Raw genomic sequence first — 21753 nt, forward strand, 5'->3', positions numbered from 1 at the left:
AATAAGTAGGTTGGCTCCTCTGATACCTAACAAAATCTGCAATATATGTTTGTTGGAAAGAAGACAATAAAACAATTAGCTTCATCAGACATATTAAAAATGAAAAGAATGGGTGGAAGTGGATAGAAAGTTCTAGAGTTAGTGATTGAAGCAGAAACCATGTTAACAGTTAAGAATAAGCCCTAGCTTAGTAATTAGAGAAATGAAAGGATCGGCATGCACACATGGAATAAGCAGAATATTATACTTTTGCTTTAGATGTCTTTTTTATATGAGTGGTTGCCTTTCTTCTTATTTCCTTTTAGTATGGGAGTCATGCTATTCGGAACAATATTAGGTGGAAGTTCCAAAGTCATTATCTTGAATATGAATAACTCGTACTCTTGTGGAAATAACAGCTACCTGTATCTGAATTGCAAGACCAATTAGACAGTTCATTATTTTTCTCCAACAACCTTTCCATGTAACAGAAAAAGAAAACCTGCAACATTTATATCCATTTAAGTTTGAGAGTTTGGGACAGGATGTTAAATTTTATATATTTCTTTCTGATTATTAATCGACCAAAAGGCATGTTTTGAAAGACAAAGCAAAAAGGAAATTTGAAAGAAAAATCAAAAATACTGGAAAGAAACACTCAGCAGGTCAGGCAGCATCTATGGAAAGAAAAAGAAAATTTATTCTGGTTACAATGGATATTTTAGTGTATTATTAATATGAAACCATGGCTGTGATTTCAACTTTTATGGAAAATTAGCATTATTCACAGTGACAGTTCAAATAATTTCAAGACATTATTGGATTCTTTTATATGTAGAACATGTCCTTGAGGGGCTCTGTTATTTTCATGTCATCTTTGGAAAATAACAAGATTGCAAGTAATGAGGAGAAAAACCAGCTCAGCTGGGACTGCTAAAACCACACTGCATCAGATCTTTTTTTAAACATTCCACCTAGCGAGTGCTGTGGGTTATCAGTTAAAGAAGGATAGAAACATGCAGTAGTCTTAAATATCAATTGTAAGTGTTTTGAAAAATTATTTTTATCAGAAATTATAAGAATCAGCTTTTTCCCTGAAGATTTTTTTTATTATTTCCTCCGATTTGTTCACTTTACCAGAGTTGTGTTGGATCTTAAAGCGGCATGGTTCTGTCAGGTGAATATAATGTTATTTTAGCATTGGAGCAAATCAAGCCAGAGTTACAGCTGGTGGATAATGATGACAAAATGAACTTCCAATGTGGACTCTTTAGGCATCACAATTTCAGACTTGTATGCCCACAGTAATTGCGACCTGTTGACCTAAAAAGAGATTGCTTGAACCGCAATGAAATTTACCATTTCAAAATGGAATTGTTATTAATTTGCCACTGAGGCTTTTAGAAATCAAACAATCCACAAATGTCCACTGATTGACAGAAAGTTCTGTTTGTTAGATCCATAGTGTAGATGGACAAAAGGTCAGCATTGATATAATGGGCTGAAGGGCCTGTTTCTGTGCTGTATAACTCTTTGACACTATATCAAGCAGTAGTTACAAAGTGAAAGATTAGTACCAGAATGGATATTCTTTTGTGTGATGGGTTTTATCCTCCTATGCCATAAGCAAATACAATTACAAAAAAAAATAGAACTGTGATACATAAATAAGTCATATGAGATTGTGGAGCTGTACTGTGTACATCTGATTGTACTTGGGACATGTGCCCTCAGAATCTTTAACATTGATGGTCGAAGAGAACCAATCATCCAGTTTTTTTTGTTTAAGCATTTCCTTTTGCATACAGAGTTAACACCTGAAATTCTGTTTTGTTCTTTGATGTAAATTTAAATTATCATGGGAGAAAACAAATGAGAAATGCATTTTAGAACACTGGATTGCCAAGAATGTAAGTTAATTAATCACTTTTATCAAGAACAAAATAGTATTTTAATTGTTTTCATCTGTAAAACACAACTCAATGTGGAATCCAACTGTGTTTTGAATTAGACTTTTGTCAGTAAAACATGAAATCTTGTCCCAGATATTCAAGTGTTGGATCATCAGCGTAAAGAATTAAACAAAATATAGAAGTAATTATTTGCTGCAGTTTAATAAGTTGGCTTAGAAATTCAGTTGATAGCAAGAGCTGGGTGCAAGAAACACTCCCTGCTTCCAATTTTGCTTGATCAGAAGTGCATCTGACATTTGGGCTCTGGCATCATTTGATTGACATTGCAAGCTATAGATACATATTCGGTAGCCCCAGGCAGCTCACCTACAAAGCTGATTGGATCTTTGGGCTATAACTGATAGTAGCTGTGGGTGAACATATAAAGGGGCAGTGAAGACTTGGAAGGAGAATATCAGCATTAGTCTCCAGTTGAATTGAGAGAAGTGATCCTCCACCTCGCAGCTATGCATTTAAGTCATTATTTTTTTGGAAGCTTCCTATTTTGGTGGCAGCTAGTTGCAGGATTTTTAGGGACAATGGATTGGACTACATTTTGCACCCAGGATTGTACAGCATGTCTCAAGCAAATGTTAGGGATGAGAAAATGTGTGCTAAAATAGCACTACACATTGAACCATTGAAGTGGAATTTTCTTAAATGCTCAATGTGCAAGAAGTCCTACATATAAACATCATATATCCTGGACCTTCCATGTGTTCATGCATAATAACTGGATGCAAATTCAAGAGCAGCGTGAGAAGCACTAACTACTTGCATGAAATCCTGCCTTTGAGAGAGCTCTTAATTTGGCTGTGAGGGTTAGGGTAACGCTATTACAGCGCCAGCGACCCGGGTTCAATTCCTGCCGCTGTCTGTAAGGAGTTTGTACGTTCTTCCAGTGCCTGTGTGGGTTTCCTCCAGGTGCTCTGGTTTTCCCCCACATTCCAAAGACGTATGGGTTAGGAGTTGTGGGCATGCTATGTTGGTGCCCAAAGCATGATGACACTTGCTGGCTGCCCCCAGAACACTCTACGCAAAAGATGTATTTCACTGTGTGTTTCGATGTACATGTAACTAATAAAGAAATCTTATCTTCAAGTAGAGAGGTTGAATTAGATTAAATGAAGGAGGAGCAGTGGAATAGACACAAAAGCAGGTCCCCCAGTCTCCAACAATCAGGCATTGCAGTGGTGGCAGTGGACAATTGAAAGAAGCTCGGAAATGTTTGAGGACCTCACTCATTCCCCAAAGAAAGAAAAAGACCTGATTTGAAGCATCAAGACATCTTGCCATTAGTGAAGTTTCCACATCTGACTTCACTGGTGGATGTCCCAATAGTCACTTGGATAAGGAATCCTTGAACATGAACTCTTCCTCCTGTAAATCCTGCCCCTGTAGTCAAGACCCATGTGGTTCTGTTACATGCTGTAGCACCATGGCAGAGAGGTCAAAAGTTATAGTGGGCATGAAGGAAATGGCCAAGGAATTAAACAAATTGCATCTGTCCTCATGGAGGAAGACACAAATTTGTCCCAGAAATAATGGAGAGCCAGAGAGTCCCATGCAAATGAGGAAATTAAAGAAATAAGTATTAGTAAAGAGATACTGTAGGATTACTTCTTAGGATGAACAGAAAACCTCCAGAGAGTGTGTTCTACAACAGTGTAGAAGTTACAATCAAGTGTGTGTGTGTGTGTGTGTGTGTGTGTGTATATATACCAGAATAAGGATAGCAATCCCCAGGCCCTTACCTTCCGTTGTATCAGCCTCCTCATTCAATGGATCATTCTTTGCAATTTCTGCCACCTTTAATGGAATTCTACCATCAGCCGCATCTTCCCCTTTCTCCACTTCCAGCATTCTGATGGGAGTGTTCTTTTTGTGACTCACCAATTGGTTCTTCTATCTCCATCAACCACTCCCCTTCTCATGGCGTATTCCAAGTCAATAATTGGTGATGCAACACCTGCTCTTTCACCTGATCATATCCCACCATCCAGGGACCCAATAGTCCTCACAGGTGAAGAACCAGTCCACTTGTACTTCTTCCAGTCTATTGTATTACATTTGGTAATCATGATGTGGTTTCCTCTACATTAGAACAACCAAACACAGGTTGGGTGACCACTTTGCAGAACACCTCTGTTCAGTCTGCAGAGACAACCTGAGCTTCCAGTTGCCTGTCACATTAATTCTCCATCCCACTCCCACACTGAATTCTGTGTGGGTTCCTGCACTGTTCCAGCAAGGTTGAACATAATCTTGAGGAAATCTCCAGGAACATTGCAGCTATTGGGACTCAATATTGAGTTGAGCAACTTCAGATAACTTGCTTTTCTGTTTTTATCAGAACTGGTGAGTTCTGATGCAAGGTTATCCACCTGTATATTAACTCAGACAATGCCTGATCTTCTGGGCATTTCTAGCATTCTTCCGTGAGTTTCAGATCTCAGCAACAGCTCTGATTTGCATTTCACAGCTTTAATTTGTCTCTGATATTTCTTTTCCCTCTCTTCAACTGTTCTCATTAATCTCTCAAACTGACAGCTCCATCCTTATGATGACAGCAATGAAGTATGAAAAAAGATTGGGTCATTTAAGGCTTGTATTCACTGGAATGTAGAAGAATGAGAGGGGATATCATAGAACCTATGAAATTCTAAGAAGGCTAGACAGACCAGAAATGGGGAGGATGCTCCTGATAGTTGTAGAGTCCAAAACCAAGGGCAACAACCTTTTGATAAGAGGGATGTAATTTAGAACCAAGATCATGAGAAAGTTCTTCATTTGGATTGTGATGAACATGTAAAATTCTCTAACATCGAAGATGGTGGAGGCCAAATCGTTAAATATATTTGAGGAGGAAAGAGATATATTTCTTAAAGCTAAAGTGATAAGGGGATATGGGAAGAAGGCAGGAACAGGGTACTGCAGTAAATGATCAGCCATGATTGTGTTGAATGGTGGAGCAGGCCTGAAGGGTCAAATGGCTAACTCCTAATTTTCTATATTTCTAAACAGTGGGAGCACCTTGCCAACTCTGGCTTCACCCTGTTAGAAAGATTCACTTTGTCCTATCCATCCATTCCCCATTTTCTCTGCAAATTAAAACCAATTTGTTTTCTCACTTTTCCAGTTCTAACAAAGAGTCTTCAACCTGAAACATTAAATCTGTCATTCCTTGAATGCTGCCTGACCTACTGAGTATTACCAGCATTTTCTTTTTTTTTCGTAACAGAGTCATCTTTGGTTCTGGACTTAATTAAAATATTTTGAAGAAATGTATTATGCACTCATTTTATGATAGAAATCCATTTTTTTATGTTTGCACTCATCATGATGGAAGTTAGTGGCCTCAAGAATAGAGTATTTCTTTATTTGGTACCACAAGGTAAGCATCAATCATTTCAAGAGGAGGAAAAATTACTTATATAAGGTAAATCTGCATCTACTCTGGCCAACAATCGGCTGTTATTCAAACACAACAGAGCATCCTTAGAGTATTTAGTGTGACATTTTTTACTTACCATTTTGCCTCTGAGACTGTCTTGTTAAAGCTGAATTAGAACTGTTGCCCAATGTTCAATGAAACTAATTTCACTTGTTCCAGCTCTTGCATTGCTTCTCAGCAGGCAGCGGAGACTTTGATTTATCAGTCTGGGCAGTTTCTAAACCAATGTCCCTGAAGTGAAAGGCTGGAGTTGAACTAACCCAACTCGAGTCAGATGAGAATAGTAGGAGTAGGCTTTTCATCTTCCTGACCCTATTAAATGTTTAATTAGATCTTGGCTGCAATGTCTGACTTAAACTGGTCAAATGTGATCTTTGGGTCGTAACTTAGGTAACACCAGAAAGTGGATAAGTGGATGCTCAGATCATGACAAATGATTATCGAGTGCCCATTATATCTGATGCAGGCAGGAAAGCAACTGGATTACTTACAAGATTTCAGCATCCGTTAAGCACCAAACATGCTGTTTGCATTGTCAGCAAGGGACTATACCAGTTCAATCGACTGTATACTTTTTAAAACCAGAAAATCTCTCTCTTATAGAGTAGCTCACAGAAAAGGCAAGGCCCTGTCCCTCTCTGTAAATTATATTTTTTTAGCAAAGGAATTTATTACTTGAACCATTCTGGGTACTGTGGCATTGTAGTTAAGTTAGTGGATGTGCAGTCAGTTCTGGACCATTGATCCCAAAACACGAAGTTGTACCCCTCCATGGCAGCTGGAGAATTTAAATTCATGTGCTTTAATAAATCTGGAATTTGATAGATATAGAAAGATGGTCTCAGTGACAGTAACGACCAGATTTTTGTAAAACCTATTTGGTTCTCTGTTGTTCTTCAGGGGAAAAAAAAGATTTGCCATCCTTACCCTCTCAACCCTGTATAAAATTGCAGAAGCACCAATGTTGAGCCTTAAAATGGTTCCTTCATTCAGGGGCTTTTAGGGATGGACAATAAATGCTGGTAATGCCAGTGCACCCACATCCCATGAAGGAATAAACTAAAAATATGTTACCAGCTACCCTCCAGTACTTTACAAAAGTGACACTAGCACATGGGATCAGAAATGCTGTTTAATATAACAACGTTATCTATACAAGGAAATTGGAGCAGGAGTAGGCCACCTGGCCCCTCAAGCCTACCCTGCAACCAGTATGATTATGGCTGATCTATCCCAAGCCACAAATCTTCCTCTGTGCCAGATACATAAAGCTCTCAATTTCCAATCTTCCAAAAAATTATCTACCTTCATTTTATACATCAAATGGTCTAACCTCCACAATTTCCAGAGAGTCACTGTTCTCCATGAGAAGAAATTTCTATGCATCCCACTTTTAAGTGAGCAGCCCTTGAAAACATGTCCCCCTGTTCAAGACCATCCCGCAAATGAAAACATTCCAACATCCACCCTGCCCCGCCTCTTTAGCATCTTATATGTTTCAATGATCACTCTCATTCTTCTACAAAATATACAGACCCAACCTGATTAGCCCCTCATTATAGGACAATCCTGTCATCCCAGGAATTAGCCTGGTGAATCTCTTTTGGACTGCCTCCAATACTACTATATCCTTTCTTAGGAAAGGAGACAAAACAGTACGCAGTACTCCAGGTGTAGTCTCACCAACACCTGTACAATTGTAATGAAACTTCCCTAGTTCTAAACTCCAACCCATTTGCAATAATGGCCAATATGCCATTTGCCTTCTTAACTACTTGCTGCACCTGCGATTCATGCAACTAAATCCTCCTAGGCTCTGTTCTTGAAAATACAGGGACATACACTGACAGACAGTGACCTGTGTGATTTAAGTAAAATGCCACACCGTGGAACAAATCAAGGTGCTCAATCCATTGGATAACCAAACAAAGTAGCTTAGTTGTTACGAGTATTATGGACATCAACATGAGCAGAACTAAAAAGGAAATGCCATGTGTATGGGGAAAAATTGTGTGATGTGGACTGGAAATTCATTTCTATAAACAGTGCTTGATGAAGGGGACATCAAAAATTCATGGAATGGATGAGGTGAACCATTATAAAACAGAGCCAGCTGAAATTCAGAGTACCATTTGAACAAAATGTACCTGAATCCAAACTAGTTCAGTTCTTTGAAAGGAAGACCCTTTACAGTATGTGTATGTCTATGCCAGGATGTTGGGGAAGGGCAACCAATGATATTTCAACTTGATGCATTGTCCTCCTGATGCAAGCTGTCAATCTCAAGGAAGTGAAGTTAAAACTATCAACATGCAGCAAGAGTACACTGAAGCTGACTGTAAGGTGTTCCCTGAAAGAATCAAGCTTTCATCTCAGTAGGCCAAAACAATGTCACACCTTGTAGTGCAGTTCAGTATATGGGATCTAAGCAGAATCCTGAGGTGTCAAAAGAAGGTAGGCACGCTGCTTCCACAGAGGCACCGAACACCTGGCACCATTGGCAATGAGAGCCACAGTGAGGATGAAAAGTGCATCAGATTATTACCAGGCAGGAGATGGTGGTGACTTGACAAATACCATGCTCCAGCTCATAGAAGGTCATGATGGAGGAGGTCATCCCATATTGGAGGAGCAGGCATAAGGCCAGATCTAGAAGGATAGTCCATCAACCTAAGGACATGGAGGACTTTGTGACAAAGTACAGAGAGACTGAACATCTATTTTAGATGTTAGACCTTTTTTTTCTTTTTGATTATTATGGAAGATATGTAGCATTTGACCAACTGCTCTCTGTATGTATGTTATATAAAACAATAATTAGGAGGAAGTTTCCAGAAAGTCTCTCTTAATGGAATGACTGGTAGTTAGCATTCTGAAAAGGAAATGTGCTGTACCTTTCAGTGAATGCTTTTGTAAAATAAAACTCTTTGTTAGTTTGACTCACTGGCTCTTCTACAGTGTCTTAGAGAGTGACAGTGATATAGCATTGTGGCAATTGCAAATTTTGGAATCTGTTTTAGAAGTAAATGCAGGAAGTGGGTAGATGCCCTAAATCTGCAGGAGGCCCTTCAGTCACATACAGTGGGTAATGGGGAGGAGCTGTGCAGTTAAGTGCCAGGTTCCAAGCCCCAACGACTGAGTGCAGTGCTGGAAAATAGTCAGTGACCGTACGTGCATGGTCAATGAATGAATTTTCGTATCATTCCTATCACCTGTAACAGTGGCTTCAGATTCCACTTAATGCACACACCCATTACTTGCCTACCATAAATTTCTGTCAATCAGTATGGTCTGTTATGTTTCCAAAAGTCATGCTGACATATGCATATATATGTGGAATGAGAATGGAACAAATGAGTTCACTACATATATAAATAGAATATATCAAGGGATACTGTCTACGTCCATGCTTCTGTGAATACTGGAGTTCAGAAAGTCAGGTAACATGACCAAGCACTAGAAGTACACTTGAAGTGCTTTGCCTTATATGTTCTTGGACAGCATAGAGGGAAGAAGAGATGTAAGCTGCTGGCTTTTGAAAGCCTCATTTAATTGAGGAAAATTATGCTTATTGGCATTGTAGTTCTACTCTCCTGCATTTTTACTTGTTGGCTCTGAGCGCAGTCTCCATTGTAAACTGACTGCTTTAGCCTTCAGATATGTGACTACTGTGAGTTCTCTATTTATGCATGTTCGAAATACTACTTTTTGCTATAATGTCACTGATTCTTTGGGATACATGCCTTTGATTTATGAAGCTTTTTTTTAACTATAACAAATGGTGCGGCACTGTCAGCACACAGGAAATACCACTAATGCGTTTCACACAATCTTTTTGATTGATGAAATGTTGCCTGATGAAATGTTTTTCAAGAGTGTATGCTTTTCATAAATCAAGGAATAGCTGTAATTATACACACTCATTGCTAAGCACTATGCAGACAATGGCTGTTTTCTTTAGAGCCACATCCAAAGTACTAGAATTATACCATGTTCTCAAAAAGTAAAATGTAACAAAACCACATAACCATAGTACTACTCCCATTACTTTGCTTCTGTATAAGACCATGACATAAATTAATTGACTATTTTTTGTTATAATTTCTTTTTGCTTTTTACCACTTACTATTCAGTGAAATTTCACTTCATGCACTACTTTGGCATTCCTTTTGGAATTTCTCATTTCTCAGCAAGCTGAGATACGGAGAAGTTCCAGAGAAATAATTAAATGAAATAAGGCAGAAATTGCCAAACTGCCATCATCCTGAAACACTGACCCTGTTTCACCTTCTCAGATGCTATCTGATCTGCTGAGTATTTCCTGCACTTTTGGCTTTACTTCATATTTCTAGTATTTGCAGTATTTTAATTTTGAAGTAATCATTGGAATTGGTTTATAATTGTCACCTGTAGTGAAAAACTTATCTTGCATACCATTCATACAGATTAATTCATTACACAGTGCATTGAGGTAGTACAAGGTAAAAACAATACAAAGTGCAGAGTAAAGTGTCACAGCTATAGAGAAAGTGCAGTGCGGGTAGACAATAAGGTGCAAGGCCATAACGAGGTAGATTGTGAAGTCAAGAGTCCATTTTATCCTACTAGGGAACCGTTCAATAGTCTTATAACAGCTGGATAGAAGCTGTCCTTGAGCCTGGTGGTACGAGGGTTTTGTATCTTTTTAATCTTCTGCCTGGTGGGAGAGGGGAGAAGAGAGAATGTCCCAGGTAGGTGGGGTCTTTGATTTTGCAGGCTGCTTTGCTGAGGCAGCGAGAAATATAGACAGAGTATATGGTGGGGAGGCTGGTTTCCATGATGTGCTGAGCTGTGTCCACAACTCTCTGCAGTTTCTTGCAGTCCCGAGCAGAGCAGTTGCCATACCAAGCTGTGATGCATCCAGATAGGATGCTTTCTATGGTACATAAACCAATACCAATACCAACTGGTTGCGCCTCCAGCCGAGATGTTCCAGTGTAGTTACAGCACTGGCATTTACCTGATAATATGGAAATTTGCCCAGGTATGTCATCAAAGGCAGGACAAGTCCAATCTGGCTAATTATTGCCTGATCAGTGATGGAAGGTGTTGTCACCAGAGCCATTAAGTGGTACTTACACTGTGGTAATATGCTCACTGATGAATACTTCGGGTTTTACCAGGAAAACTGAGCTCCAAACTTCATAACAGCACTGCACTTTCTCTGTAGCTGTGACACTTTACTCTGTACTGTTATTGTTTTTACCTGTACTACATCAATGCACTCTGTACTAACTCAATGTAACTGCACTGTGTAATGAATTGACCTGTACGATCGGTTTGTAAGACAAGCTTTTCGCTGTACCTTGGTACAAGTGACAATAATAAACTAATACCAATACCAATACATCAATAAAAGTCACTGACTGTCAAAGGGGACATGCCAAATTTCTTTAGCCTCCTGAGGAAGTGAAGGCGCTGGTGACCTTTCTTGGCTGTGGCATCTTTGTGGTTGGACCAGGACAGGCTATTGGTGATGTTCACTCCTAGGAGCTTGAAGCTCTCAACCCTCTCGACCTCAGCACTGTGAAATCCATTTGTATTTAAGGTAGGCTGCTTGACTCAAACGAAGATTGAAATAACTGCAGATGCTAGAAACACTCAGCAGGTCAGGCAGCATCTATGGAAAGAGAAACAATTGCTGAGTGTTTCCAGCATTTTCTGTTTTCATGCCTTGACCTAAGTTATCCAAGTGTGCAAGTCCCACAGATATCTTCTCTCTCAAGTAGTTCTGAATCTATGTTTTGAAAGTAACAATTGCATACACAGGCTTTTCTCCTTTTTGTATTCTGTCTACACTGTACCATTTAATATGAGCAGAAATTAATCTTAAGATGCTGGAACTGTAAGGATTGCACATATCGACATACCAAATCTCCACAGCTACTGAGATATTAGTGGATGATCACATCATTTGTTTTTGAATTTCTTGAGTCTCATAGGCCCTGGAAAGGTATGGATGTAGAAGAATGATGAGAGATTTTCATGCAGAACTAAATATTTAACAAAAAACTTTATTAACCAAGTCTAAGCTGATGCCTCAAGAAAGTAGCAGCAGTCTAATATACTAAAATACACATTTTTTTTCTTGGTGTTGTCTCTGTTCCACCACTATTACTTTTCCAGTCAATAGTGTTTCATAAAGCTCTACATACAGTATACCCAGGATTGATCTCCAGTGTTAATAGTCTGCCATTGACATTCATTATCCAAGCTCAAAGCTTTGAAATTGTCTCACAAGATCTTTCTAACTCACTTTCCTCCTTGTGACACTCCTTACACCTTCCCATTTTGACATTCTTTTGGTCATCTGCCCTACCATCTCCCCATGTGACTTGGCTTCAAATTTTGTTGCAATGCATCAGTGAAGCACCTTAGTGTGTTTTACTATTTAACATTTCTCCATAACATTGTTGTTGTAGTAACAAGTATGAATCCCTGAGGCAAGCAGCAGACAAGATAACTAGATTTCTTAACTAATTCACTGAAGTAGCAAGAATTGAAGCAAAGTGAATTGCCTAGAAATTCAGAGAGACACAGAACTAGTCAACAATTCCTTTCCCCCACTGATGCTGCTCGACCCACTCCAGCACATTGTTTATTGTCTAGAAATTTATCCCTGGTAGCATTAAACATAATCTTTGTTGCATCAGAATTTAATTTAATAGATTGTATTTTGAAGACAGATTACAATATGGCGATATAACTATATTGTACGTTTAGTGTCACCACCTTGTGTTGGAGTGGATGAAGACTAATGCTGAAGATAGCTATGAGGTCCTTTATATTTTCCCAGCCATTATACAGACAATTACAACATATTTTCCAGTAATGTACAGAAATACTTAAAATGGATACAAACAAATGCACTTTGAAGTTGGATACATTTGGAGTTGGATATATTTAATGTGATACATTATGTATACCCATCTAATTTATTGAAGCTCTTTGATTATTTTGTGCTTGCTAATGTTTTCTAGATGGATGAGCAGGCTATGCTGGAAGATACCTTGGTTGCCATGTCTGACTTGGAAAAAGTCACATTCTATTTTCGACAGTCTGAAGAAGAACCTCTTGTAGCAAGTAAGACATTTTTTTCCCATTGTGTAGGTCTAAAACAATCAACTTGTGGCTCTGTTAAGGTGCCAGCAGAAGATTATAAGCATGGTGTTTGTGTATGCTTCAGCGGATTGCTTTGCTGGAGTAGAGATCAAAACATTATTTTTTGCTTAAGTTCTGAATTATTTACTAGAGTTGATATATTGCTCCAAAACACTATTTTGAAATTACTTGACTTTATCTGAATTCTCTCAACACGCAATGGACACTTATTAGTTCTTATACCAAGTACAGTCTCCAGTCTCTTTGGCTTCATTAAAACTGCACATACAAGAATCAGTGCTCTAAGTGTACAACACAATGCACAAATAACAGACAGGTTTTATGATTAATTGCATATCATTGTGTTCTGGATGTACTGATATCACAGTTTCTGGCCAGAATGTAGATGATTAATTCTCTGTTAGTCATTTGGATACCACAAATGACCAGGATTGATATTATGCACATCATTTGTATATTGTAGCTATTGTCCTGTCAGTGCATTTTTCTGGCGACAGTATCCTGTTTTCATTGGAAGAAATTATAGTGGTGTCAAGTACTAACTCTACATTTATAAATTTTGTTTGCTTTGCTGTTGTTGAGTAATGGACTTGTTTGTTGCAATATTAATTGCTATAAGTTCTTTTAAATCCCATTCTGCCTAATTTTCCTTGGGTTACATGTTGCAACTCATGACTGTCATTATGGTATCAGAAGACACATCGATAATTGTGCTTTACACTAAAGCTTGTTATAGGAGAGTACTCAGTGTATCCTTGAATGCATTCACAGAGTGCCACTCACTGGTGATTAATTTTTAATGCTTTGAATAAGTTAGTGAGATCATCCATTTTCTGTGAATGTATAAACCATTGAGAAGTATGGTTATTAGAGGTACAAGAAGGGGAGTAATCAGGGACTTGACCCGAAACATCAACAATTCCTTTTCCCCCACAAATGCTCCCCAGCCCACTGAGTTCCTCCAGCAGTTTGTTTTTTCGCTATGGTTATAAGGTATCCAAGAACTCCATTGCATTGTTCTCAAGTTACTCTATAAATTTAAGCAGTGTGATGTCTTCCTGGAGTATAACCTACACCCTCTCCTAATAGTGTGTTCCAGAGCCACAATGGAAACTGATTCCTGAGCTTTGCTTTTATGTACACTCTAAACCTCCTGTGCAGTGGAAAAATAATTAAAGTGGCAGAACTAAAACTGTTGGAAATATAAATAACAGTTACTTTGTACTTTGTTATAGAGAAAACATGCTTGGCAATGAAATGGATGTTATCTAAAGTATTTATTTCAAGGGGAAACCTGAAGCAATAGTGGTAGAACGTACGTAGGACATTGAATAGTACCACACAGACAGGCCCTTTGGCCCACGATGTTGTGCCAAACTAATTAAGCTAATGATGCCAAATTAAATTAATCCCTTCTGCCTGAATGTGGTCCATATTCCTCCATTTTCTGCACATTCATGTGCCTATCAAAGAGCCTCTGAAACACCTCTATCGTATCTACCTCTATCACTACCCCGGTATCACCTTCCAGGCACCCACCACTCTCTGCATAAAAAAACTTGTCCTGCACATTTCATTTGAACTTGCTCCCTCTCACCTTAAATGCACACCCTCTAGTATTAGACATTTCGACCCTTGAGAAAAGATACCAGCTGTCTACTCTATCTTTGCCTCTCATAATTTAATAATTATATTGTCTCTTTTCCTCACCACTTACCCCTCCCCCAAATGCCTCACCAACTTCTCCCTTGAGTTCACGTGCACTTCTCTGCCCCATGCATGCAACTGAAATGTAGTTATACCTGATTTACTTACCAGGTTAAACTAACGTACGTGCTTCAGCCCTTTTCTTCATCTTTGCCACTGTCCTCTGGTTGCCTTTAAACATTCCTTCCTTTCTAGCAATATTAAGAGATTACAACCAACTCTTTTACTGATCCTCTGCTCTGAAACTGCAGGCCACAAATACCATATCTGCTTCCTTTTGGCAATATTCAGAGTTGCTGTTTTCCAGCTGGAGGGGTTCTGATATCTCCCTAGTGTCATTGTCATGTGATTTAAATGTGCCACTTAATGGGGAATAACTTGGGTAATGCATATCAGACACAAAGAAAGGCAAACAAGGGGTAATAATGTTGCCACATTAGTTAAATAGAAATATACAACATGAGCTAAAATGACTCCTAACCTCATTGATGCAGCCAATGCCCATCAGTAACTAACCCAGTGGACGAGTAGAGCAGTTCACATTAATGCCGGTGCCACACCCAGACATTGTACTGATCAACTTCCCAGACTTCCTCAGTGCCAGTGGCACTGAAAGGGATGTTGGGCCCAGAGGAAGAGAACAATCTCAATAGCTTTGAAGTCTTCTGGCTGCTGCCTTATCTGAATTTATTCCATATTTATATGCAGTAAATAACAAGTAGCAAAGGAGAGTTTGGAGAAGATTAATCATGTCTATTTTCTTCCCTGATGGTGCTGACTTCAGTACAGAATTTAAGTATCAGTGACCTATGCCTTCAACTTAGATTTCTGAGGGATGATTTTACCTCCATTTGCCAATCAGAGAGGGAATGTGGAGATTTAAATAGAAGCAGTATTCACCCCTCCAGTTTGATGCAGCACTGATGTTTCCACCAATTTAAATGACCTGTTTGCTCTGTGTGAGGCCCTTTCTGCATGAGGCAAGAACTTCATAAATAAGGAAAAGCAGGAAGTTTAATGTAAGTTGGACATTTTTAACATGTGGTTACATGACACATGACTAATGCCATACTTGCCATTGAAGTTTGACACTGCACCTGTGAGAATCCCTACACCATCTGGTGACCCTGTGATCTCTGCCTCAGAGGCCGATGTCAGAATATCTCACCTCTCAAGGCATCAGGCCCCGACGGTGTGCCTGGCTGTGCACTGAAAACCTGTGCCAACTAACTGGCTAGAGTGTTCAAAGACATCTTCAACCTCTCACTGCTGCAGTCTGAGGTTCCCACTTGCTTCAAAAGAGCAGCAATCATACCAGTGCCCAAGAAGAGCAGAGTGAGCTGCCTCAATGACTATCACCTGGTAGCACTCACCTCTACTGTGATGAAGTGCTTTGAGAGGTTGGTTATGGCTAGAATAAACTCCTACCTGAGCAAGGACCTGGACCCACTACAATTTGCCTACCGCCACAACAGGTCTACAGTGGACACAATCTCACTGGCTCTCCACTATGCTTTGGAGCACCTAGACAACAGCAAAACATACGTCAGGCTGCTGTTTATTGATTACAGCTTGGCATTCAACACCATCATCCCTTCAGTATTAATCACCAAGCTTCAAAACCTGGGCTTCTGTACCTCCCTCTGCAACTGGACCCTCGACTTCCTTATCGGGAGACCACAGTCAGTGCGGATCGGTAACAACATCTCCTTGTTGACAATCAACACAGGCGCACCTCAAGGATGCGTGCTTAGCCCACTGCTCTACTCTGTCTACACTTATGACTATGTGACTAAGCACAGCTCAAATGCCATCTATATATTTGCTGATGATACTACTGTTGTTGGTAGAATCTCAGATGGCGGTGAGGAGGCGTTACAGGAGTGAGATAGATCGGTTGGTTGAGTGGTGTTGCAACGACAACCTCGCACTCAACATCAGCAAGACCAAGGAATTGATTGTGGACTTCAGGAAGGGGAAATCAGGAGAACACACACCAGTCCTCATTGAGAGGTCAGCAGTGGAATGGGTGAGCAACTTCAAGTTCCTGGGCGCAACACCTTTAGAGGATCTATCTTGGGCCCAACACATTGATGCGATCATGAAGAATGCATGCCAGTAGGTCTACTTTGTTAGGAGTTTGAGGAGATTTCGTATGTCACCAAAGACTCTTCACTATTTCTATAGCTGTACGGTGGAGAGCATTCTGACTGGTTGCATCACCGCCTGGTATGGAGGCTCCAATTTGCAGGATCTTGAGGCTGCAAAGGGTTGTAGACTCAGCCAACTCCATCATGGGCACAACCCTCCCAACCATCAAGAACATCTTCAAGAGGCAGGGCCTCAAGAGGGCAGCATCCATCACTGAGTACTCGCACTCTACGGGACATGCCCTCTTCTTGTTACTAGCATCGGGGAGGAGGTACAGGAGCCTGAAGACCCACCCTCAATGTTTTAGGAACAGCTTCTACCCCACTGCCATCGGATATCTGAACAGTCCATGAACACTGCTTCATTATTCCCTTTGTTTTGCACTATTTATTTATTTTGTAATTTACAGTAATTTCATGTCTTTGCAGTGTACTACTGCTGCAAAACAACAAATTTCACGACATATACTGTAAGTCAGTGATAATAAACCTGATTCTGATCCTGATGGCAGGCAGGAGCAAGCACAGGAAAAGACAAGAGTTAAGATTTACACATATTTTCACAATTTCTAAGTGGGCCTTTTAATTACGTGGTAACAGTAGGATACAAACACTAGGTAATATTGGATGACATATTAACACTTTCATACACAAATCATTACCTGATAAATGCAAATCTATGTCCTCCATCACTTCATTTGGACAAAGAAGCCATGAGGGTGCTATCACCTTCAAGTTATCTGACATCCATAGCAAGATTTATATTGTAATTACTTCATCAAATGTTGCTTGGAATCTTGGAATTCCCCACCCATCTCCAATAAAAAAAACAGTACCACCACCATTCATATGGAATTTTAAGTTTAGAGAAATATCCCAGGATATTTTATGGAGATATTGTAAGAAGAAATGAAGTGACTACTTTAAAAATAGAGAAGATCCTTCACAGATGTGTCATAAATAAGGATGTAGAGACAATTACCATCATCCTTCTGAGTTGTCTGCCTACACATCCCTCTGAATAATTTCAAATAAGCAAATGAAAAGGAAATCGGAAAAAAATACCTTTAAAAGGAGGAATATTACCTTTGTCAAAACATTCTAACTGATTCAAGTTGCATTGTGCTCCATCTTTTTTAACCACAAACCATGAGGAGGTTGAGCAAAATGTTACTTTGTTTTTTTCCCATTTCATGCAGATAATCCCATCACATACAAAGTAGAAGGGAATCGACAAGCCTTAAAAGTGTTTTTCTACTTGGAGCACTACAATTTTGAGCAGCTTCCACAGAGATTAAAGAATGGAGGTGGTTTTAAAGTTCACCCAGTGCTATTTACACAAGGTATGGAAACAACTTCCAAATGTTGCAGACGATGTGACTGGAATTTGTGTGATGCTGCTAATTATTTTGTATTTTCATAAGTGATGAATGAAGTGTCTTTCTCCTATAGCAATGGAAAGCATGGAAGGTTATTACTACACAGAAAATACATCTGTGGAAGAATTCCAGGCTCAGATCAATGCAACTTCTCTGGAGAATGTAAAACAATACTGTCAAAAGCTCAGGTATGGGTTTGCTTTGTCCTACATTTTATGATTACTGTTTCTAGTTACTAAATGTTTTGAATGTTAGGAATCATTCAAAAGAGGCTTTCTCTTGTAAATTGCCTTATAATACTCTTCAGGAATTAGCAAATAGAAGACAGCATTGTAATTTGAATTGGTAACATAACTTCATTGCGACAATACAGATATTCATTGAAAAGCATCTCACTTTTCAAAGCTCGGCTGCAGCTTTTGTGTTTTTTCTGAGAATCTGCCAGAGAATTCTGCAATTGGGCAAATTACCAACTGTAGCTAATAATCAAATTCTGATCCTGGACTTTCTGACAACATCCGGCTGGCATACCAGTGACATTTGTTAGATAGATTCAGGATATAAGCTCCAGGATCTGCCTGGTGCAGCTCCTTCACTCTCTGCCCACTGAACCATAATCCAAGTGATGAGGTTAACGTTGGCGACAATTCGCCATGTGCTTCATTTAGGGATCTAAACTCCAAAATCCAGACCCTCTGAAATCACTTTTGGAGGTGTATTTAACTGTAGCACCAGTACTCATTCTGTGTTAAATCTGGACCTCCTTTCATAAAACCAATTGCTCATTGTTCAGTGTGTAATCCCAATTTCCAAAGAAACGCCCACTAGGGAAACATACAGATGAGGTAGCACCTGACTCTTCCTGCTTGCCTTCCATCGAAGTTTATAAATTCAGTATCCCTTGGGTGACTCCAGGACTTTTGTTTCCATCAATTTAGTCAGAAATATTACCGGGTATTGATCAATTTCTGGGCATTTGATATGGGTCTAGATATGTGGTTATTTGATGCGGTTTTATTTTCAAAATCAACACTTCTCATAATTACCAGAGGTCCTGTGCACTACGCACTACTCTGCAAATTTGTTCAGGCACTTCCTGTCATGAATTGCATTTGCACAGCTTGGCCAGTATTGACCATAAACATTATAATGTCATTCTCCGTTCTATGCTTGTTCAGAGTGTTGACGGGAGAAATAACATCACATTCTTCTGAAGCTTGGCTGATTGTCCCGCAAGAGCACAATTTAAAAGGGCCTTTTTATCCCAGTCCAGAACTAGAACCTGATTTAGGTAAATCCCTTTAATTTATTTACTTACCTGCTGACTTTCAAGTCCCCCACCATGTTGTCCCTGTTTCCAGTGCCCATCCCAAACCCATTACTAATGATGTTGTCTGACCCACCCTGACACCAAGGGCTCAATCATTCAAACTCGAGATCCCAATCACCAGTTGTTGCATCTACCCACTACTTCCCCTATTGCCAATTGCAAGTTCCTGACGTCACCTATCCTCCCCAAACCACCAGTCACATACCCAGCCAGGACACCCAATTGCAAGCATCCAACCTTCACCATAGCATTTTCCTATTCTGAACCTTGATCCACACCTCTTCCTCTGGATTCAGATGCATACTTACCTGTGGCACCTTATTAGTGCTGTCGCCTTATGGCTCCGAAGACTTGGGTTCAATCCTAACTTTGGATTCAATCCTCCCCTGGATGCTCCAGTTTCCTCTCACATTCCAAAACTGTGTAAGTAAATTAGCCACTGTGAATTACACATTGAGTAATGAGTGGCAAAAAGAATCAAGGAGTACTAATGGGCATAGAAGAGAGAATAAGTTGTAGGGTTAGGGGGAAATGGGACCAATGGGATTGCTCTGCTGAGTGTTCTTTCTGTTACTCTTGCTGGGCTTCAACATCCAATGATGAAGAGGTGAGGTTCTCACTGCCATTCCTGCTGATTTTTTTCCCTATTTTGTGCAGTCAGGGGCAAGGGATTCCCAAAAGTTGGTGAGGATATTACATTTAAGAAGGCTTTGAGAATAATGTGACCTGCCCATTGGAGCCAGCTGAATGGAATTAAGGCAGCACACTGACATCAGTTTGCTTATTTTGTGAAGTCATAATTGGTTTTACCTCTGAAGTGTTTTGATGCACCTGCTGAAGGTAGGCCATATCTCTGAAGTGCATGGAAGAGCAGGTGCTGCCTGATAGACCATGAGATTTGTGCCAAGTTTGAGGTCTTGATCTTTGAACACTATTCCTCAGATGGTCAAAGGCTGTGCTTCAAAGAGCGAAAGCACATTAATTGACAACTATTAAATTCCCTAGGCTGTGTTGTAATTCATTATTTTCAGTAAGAATTACCTTCAGTAAAATACCTTAAAGTAATTTTCATGTCCTTGTGAGATCTCAAAGCACTTCAAAATCAATTAAGTAACTTTGTAGTTTAGTGATAATTGTCTTGTAGATAAATGCAGTTATCAGCTTTGCAAAAGGTTGCACAAATGGCAAAGGGACACGTGAACATTTAATGCTTCTTTTATGTTGCTTTTATGTTACATGTTTGGAGGACACTCTGCTCTTTTATATGAAGTAGCCATTAGACTATTTATGTCCACCTGAGCATGATGCAAGATTTTTGTTTAATACCATTTTGTGAGCCAGAAACATCAGCAATGCAACCATTTCTTCAGTACTGTTTTGAAACATTAAGCTCATTATAGAGCTTGGGTCCCAGTGTGGTATTTATACCCACTGCTTCTCAATCCAGAGGCAAATATGGCACCATATATCTACTTCTTATACTTCATTATTTATATGTAATTATTTTGTGGTGATTTGTTAAGCTGGTATCTGGCAGAGTTTTTGCCCAGGGGAGTGTGAGTTGGATATAGAATTTATATCACTCTGATTCTCTGAATCATACTCTCATCAAGTACAGTTTCCATATGGAGGCCTTGAACCTGTGAATTTACACTAAAATTTGAAAGAAATAGCACTAGAAAAGAATTTTAAAATGAGTTGACAGGGGTAGATTACTTACCTTAGCCACAGTCAAGAACAGCTAGGCCAGTATCAAATTTAGAACATTTTGCATTCCAGAAGCAATTTCACCTCATTATCTTCACTCATTTATTCAATAAAGCATTGGGGTGTCTGTATTTGCACCACAATTCTCTAAAATAAATAATGGGCTCTAGTGTATTCTGAAGTAATTCTAATAATTTCTGTAAATTTCTAATGCCTAATCTTTATTTTGCTCTCACTTCAGTGATTTGGTCTGTGCAATAGTTGCATGATCTGGTATTTTATAGTACCAGCAGCTTGGGATCTTGCAATGTATTAATCAAGCAGTGTGCACTGGAAGTGACACAATATTTTGTTGCACAGGGAAGCCCAACAAAAGCATTCTGGGGACCTCAGAAAAAAACATTGCAACCTTCATGGGACTTTTAAAAACATTGTTAGTAAGGCACATTATAAAGTAGGAAGGGAATTTCTAGGCTGCTATGATGGAATTTTATTTCATGTTTTCTGAACATTAGCCAGGACTTCTGGATTATTAGTCTAGTAGTATAACCACTATATTACCATAACCCTTTTTATTTTACCTGTTGAAATATATAATGTAAATGAACAGTTGCCTGTGAAAAATAACAAATAAGATATTGCAGTTAAAAGAGAAAATGAAAAGCTGCTATTGGAAATCCCGTGTAATATACCACAATAATACATCTACATTGCAAAATGGTATAGGTATGACATGACCAAAGTATAAATTATAGAATTTAAAGGCAGTATTTGCATTTGTGTAGTCATTCGATTTGCCAAGAAGCTTGTGAAGTCATTAAAATTCTAACATTTGATTGGTTCTTTCCAAGATGTTTCCAGTTGCAGCAGGATGAGTAACCGGGGTGATCAGATATAAGATGATTGACAAAAGCCATAGATTTGTAGAGCACAG

General features: G+C 39.3%; 1 protein-coding gene across 4 annotated transcripts in view; it reads left to right on the forward strand.

Moving 5' to 3' along the window:
* The window catches only part of prex2 (phosphatidylinositol-3,4,5-trisphosphate-dependent Rac exchange factor 2), a 323008-nt gene that overhangs the window by 228727 nt on the left and 72528 nt on the right, over positions 1–21753 (forward strand). For all 4 annotated transcript variants that reach the window (XM_052023230.1, XM_052023227.1, XM_052023229.1 and 1 more), the window contains exons 33-35: positions 12405–12507; positions 17603–17746; positions 17856–17970. In XM_052023230.1, coding sequence (XP_051879190.1) covers positions 12405–12507; positions 17603–17746; positions 17856–17970 — 362 coding nt within the window. The remainder of the gene's footprint in view (positions 1–12404; positions 12508–17602; positions 17747–17855; positions 17971–21753) is intronic.

The sequence above is a fragment of the Pristis pectinata genome, chromosome 9, assembly GCF_009764475.1.
Source record: "Pristis pectinata isolate sPriPec2 chromosome 9, sPriPec2.1.pri, whole genome shotgun sequence".
NCBI classification, from domain to species: domain Eukaryota; kingdom Metazoa; phylum Chordata; class Chondrichthyes; order Rhinopristiformes; family Pristidae; genus Pristis; species Pristis pectinata.